Source organism: Cyphomyrmex costatus, unplaced genomic scaffold (genome assembly GCF_001594065.2).
Source record: "Cyphomyrmex costatus isolate MS0001 unplaced genomic scaffold, Ccosl1.0 scaffold30, whole genome shotgun sequence".
NCBI lineage: Eukaryota > Metazoa > Arthropoda > Insecta > Hymenoptera > Formicidae > Cyphomyrmex > Cyphomyrmex costatus.
Window position 1 is genome coordinate 2,711,714 of NW_017277125.1, and position 5,291 is coordinate 2,717,004.

The following is a 5,291-nucleotide window of genomic DNA, read 5'->3' on the forward strand; positions in this document are numbered from 1 at the left end:
GGCAATGCATATCAGAACGCGGCCTAAGTGTAAAATTCACTTGTTTGCCATATATATCTATTTTTTTTTATTAACAGCGTGCACTTCAAGATTTACGTGCCCGAAATAATAAAACATCACACTCATACAAAAACGGTGTTCATACACATTCATAAACCGGAAATTTCGATAGCACCGAAGAAGCCCAAGGAAGAAGAGCCAAAGAAGAAGAAGACCTACCACAAGGAATCACATCATGAAGATTGGAGTTCCTGGAGCAATTACGGCTATCAAAACGATCAATCAAGCGATGATCTGCTAAAAAATCAAAAGGATCATAAAGATGATGATATCCACAAAGAGGTGGCTCACGGGAACCCTATCACTCAATATCACAGAGATTCTAATGTTCCCATGTTACAACACAACGAGAAACTTAATTTTCTGAAGGAACAACGCGGGAATATGATTGGATATTCATATCCACCACAGTACGAAGTAAAGGAGGACGTTAAAGAAATAGATAACAATGAAATTGAACCTTACGTTCACACGTATGAGGAAGGTTATCATAAGGGAGGCGAGTCCACCAGCGGACACACGTATTCGGGTGATGTCACGAAATTCTACGATGACAAACACGAAGAGGGTGATCACTCCGCTGAGGAATATAAAAATGAGTCAAGAGAAAAAACTCATGCAGGTCGTTATTTTGTTGATGATTCAGAATATCAGCACAATGACAAAGCGGAGAAGCGCGTGTCCCCTAAAATTCTTGCACGATCGCGAAGCAGTGGAGGAGTGTGAATATAAAGATATATTGTATATCGCGTGTGCTCAGCAGAAAATGAAAATAAAAAATAACAATGAATGTGATTTAGCAATATTAAAAAAATTAATCTCGAAGAAATATAATAATTTTTTTTATTTAATCAGTTAAACCTAATGGTGCTTAATATCGATCAAAAATTAATAATGGAGAGACTTGAAAGGTAAATTAAATATGAAAAATAAAAGAGTATGTGTTAATAAGATAAATATTACTATCAAGTATATATTAACTTAAGATTATAGTACATAAAATAATATATAAATAATGTATAATATATATATATTAAATAATCATAATAATGAAGTGAATTATATAGTAAATTAAAATTGAACTATTATAGTATTATATTAATTACATATATCAGATATTTAATAAATATTTCGTGTTAATAATTTATATATTCACGAGATGTTAACTAGATAAATAGATAATGATTTGTGTATTACAAAAAGATAATAATACTCCACACACACAACGCCGTCGATAGATGATTATGAAATAATTATCGTGAAGATACATGCAACATGCATTTTGTCTGAAACGTCTCGAGGAACTAATAATAGAGATTGACTCAGCAATGAAATCCTCGTTTGCGAAAGTATTTATTTCTAGCATCTATATTTTACATTCATAGCACACTACTATATTATAGTAATGATCAATCTTGCTATTGCCTTTAACGTTTTCACGTTCTGCCTTCTTGCTCTTTGTGCAAGAAAGATTTCCGGATCGTGATCGCGTGAATGAGATTAAAGAACGCTTGATGGAAATTGTGTGTGGAATTTTTCTTTTCTCTCTATCACCTTTAAATATGCTTATTAATTTAATAATTAAATGTTTGTGATTTACAAATATTTAATTTAAATTTACTTCTACACACTTTACTTCTAATTATTGTCTGATAATACCATATCAAGCAATGTTAAATATTAATATAACACAAAATATTCAAACAACATAATCACATTATGTTAAACTAACAAATTAAATTAACAATTTAACATAAAGATTTAATAAGAATTTGAATGGACTTTCGTCGACGTTTCTAATACCAAATACAAAATAGTTTTACTGCGTAATACATTTAAACGCAATATGCCTGACAATATGCAACCCGTTATACTTAGAAGTATTTAGAAAACAAATAGAAATAGTGTAATTTTATTTGGCGCTCTCACAACGCTCGCAAGAGTTATTTATCTTTGTTTAATATTTGATAAACAACAAAAATGAAATAATTCCAAAAATTATTATTTATTAGAATTAATCAAGATGGTTTTTTTTCTGACTCCTTATCCCTGTTGCTTAAATTTTTAAAAAGATAAAAGCATAAACAAAGTTTTTACTGAATTTTTCGAAACGAATGCAAATATAAAAAATGTATATACTATATTAAAACCCTTTTTTGTTCAAAATCTTAAGACAGACAAACTTTTATTTAAAAATGTTTTTTCGTTTCCGAAAAATTCAATTAAACTTTGACAGACTAAAAAACATGTGTGTTCATTCTTTAATTTTGTATTTCTCTAATTATAAATTAAATGTTATTAATTTAATTTTATATCGACTAAAAACAGATCTGGTAAGAATAGATTTTTCTTTTCCTGTTTCTGTCGAATCTAATCGGTTATTTCTTCTTTAGACACATCAGTATGTGTGCTGATGGTATACTGGCTTCTCCTTTTTTTATAAAAAAAAGTCAGGCATAATTAGTTTTAGTGGGGAGAAGCTTTTTGAATATATATTCTTCATCGATTTAGTGCCGACTGCATAAAGACATGACATATAGAATTCATATAAATTATAATTTGTGTTATCACTTTCTGTGGTACTTTTTCCATAAAAAAATTTTATTTTATCTAGTGCAACTTTAAATTTACAATTTTTTTGTATATAACTTTTTTTTGGAGGGTGGACAAATGAAAATAACGGGCGGACAAACGTGGACAAACAGTGGACAAACGAATGTAATAATGATATTTCCAATATTTGCATTTACAGATTCCAACTTTACAGAGCTGCTTTGTGAAGTTGGCACTCCTAAATGCGAATATTGGTAAAATCATTATTGCGATCGTTTGTCTACTGTTTGTCCACGTTTGTCCACCCGTTATTTTCTTTGATTCACCCCGCAAAAAAAAGGTTATACACAAAAAAAAAATGTAACACCCCCAAGTGATTATTTTACACTATTACGAAAAATATAATAAACATAGAGTGGACAAATGAAAATAACGGGTGGACAAACGTGGACAAACAGTGGACAAACGAATGCAATAATGATTTTACCAATCGCATTATTTTCATTTGTCCACCCTATGTTTATTATATTTTTCGTAATAGTGTAAAATAACCACTTGGGGGTATTACAATTTTTTTTGTGTATAACTTTTTTTTGGAGGGTGGACAAATATTCGTTGAGGCTGTTGGAATTCTCTGATTTTGATGTGGTTTCATATTTGGGGATTTTCGGGGTCGATTATTACGAATCCGTATTTAAAAATTGAAAGTTCAAAATGGCGTTTCGATTCAGTTTTCTAAAATCAGTTTTCGTTAATCCGGCGGATGGAATATAAGGGGGATTTTGGTTTTAGTGCGTTTTTGAAGTAGAATTTAAATTAGCAAAAAAAGCCCTTCAAAAATATGTACTTGATTTTTCATTTGCTGCTATTTTTCTTTGTGGCTGTGCCAACTTTAGTCTTAAGTCATCACAGCCACACTGTGGATCGAATCCTTCGACGTAAACGATGAGCAAAAAAATCGGATTCTGGATATTCTTAGAGCAAATAATTCTAGAAACATTTTGAGACCAAAATGATCCCGGCAATTGATTGCTTTAATGTACTTTACTCTTGTACGCGACCCAGCACAGCCACACTGTGGGTCGAATTTTTCGACGTAAACGATGAGCAAAATATCGGATTCTGGATATTCTTAGAGCAAATAATTCTAGAAACATTTTGAGACCAAAATGATCCCGGCAATTGATTGCTTTAATGTACTTTACTCTTGTACGCGACCCAGCACAGCCACACTGTGACACACTGTGGGTCGAATTTTTCGACGTAAACGGTGAATAAAAAAATAAACTAAATATTGTTTATCAAAATGGTAGAATTAATGTGGCGATCGAAAACAATAATAAAATTCTAAAGGTTTTCAAATTTCAGGGAAATTTTGTATTAGTAGGAATTAGAGGAGTTATTGATTTCAAAACAAGTTTCAAAGAAACATAATTCATAATATTTAAAAAGAGTATAATGGACCATCGCGCGCGTAGCGCGCGCAATGAATGTGCTAGTGTACCGTAAAAAGGTAAAAATATACAACATTTATTCAACGTGTTTATTAACATAAAAAATATGTATAAAAAATAATAAGAATAAAATAACAAGTAACAAAATTTATTATAGTATATATATATATATATACACATATACACATATATGTATATATTTAATGAAAGTAACTCAGACTAGAGGTAAAAAAGATGTACGTAACTTTTCGAAAGTTGAAAATGATAAAAAGTCAGTCAGGATTTTATAAAATAAGACAGTCGATCCTATTGTTGAACGCATCAGAATAATCAACATTCGATTTCACATTGTTACGGAATGCTTGCATTGTTAAAAAATGTGAAATCAGATCGCTCATTGTACATACTGATGGACGTGCGTGCGAATATTTAACGCTTTAAAGCATATACGTATGTATATTCTTTCACAAATGCTAGTTATTTGTTTGACGATAGTTTAGATAAAAGTGCGTTGTCATTACTTTATATATTTTCTATATAGATCATTAATATCCGCGATATCTTTTGTATAAGATTTTTCTGCTTTTTGATTTTAATCTAATTACAACTATTGCGGTTTCCGAACGTTTAACTTTATAATTTCTACAAATAATCTTTCAATCGTAATTACTGTAAAATCTTTCTATGCTATTTAGGCAAGAGTTAAAATGAATAACGAATGAGAATCTAAATATTTAAACAGCAATTTATTATATCGCTCATTTGCTGCAATAACACAATTAAAACAAAAACAAAGTTTTTCAGAAAATTATCTTGAATATTTTAAAATTATTAAAATTTTCGTAGTATTAATTTTAAAATATAATTTGTTGGTGTAATAACTGATTCTAGAGAAATGTAAATATTATATGTTCTTTTTTTCTCTTCCTTTACATTTCCATTTTTTTGTAAGCAATTAAAAAATGAGAATTTTTGAGCAATATCGTTGTAATAGCAAATGAGGCCGATATTGTTTCATGATAGAAATAATGTACAAAAACTATAATAATGCATTATCAGTGGAAAAACGGGGACGAAGAAAACATTCTATATGTTTCAAAAGGTCACCAAAATGTCGACTACTTTAAAGCTAATTTTAACGTTTCTCGAAAGTTATCGATAATTCTCATTCCAGATTATTTCTAATATCCTCCCGACCAGTCCCCGCCCCCACCCTCACCCCCA

At 30.2% G+C, this 5,291-nt stretch overlaps 1 protein-coding gene across 1 annotated transcript in view; it reads right to left on the minus strand.

Annotated features, from left to right (window-relative positions):
• Positions 1-2,438: 2,438 nt before the first annotated feature.
• The window catches only part of LOC108775359 (putative glycine-rich cell wall structural protein 1), a 4,999-nt gene continuing 2,146 nt past the window's right edge, over positions 2,439-5,291 (minus strand). The window contains exon 4 of the mRNA XM_018541689.1: positions 2,439-2,491. Within this exon, the coding sequence (XP_018397191.1) occupies positions 2,439-2,491 (53 nt within the window). The remainder of the gene's footprint in view (positions 2,492-5,291) is intronic.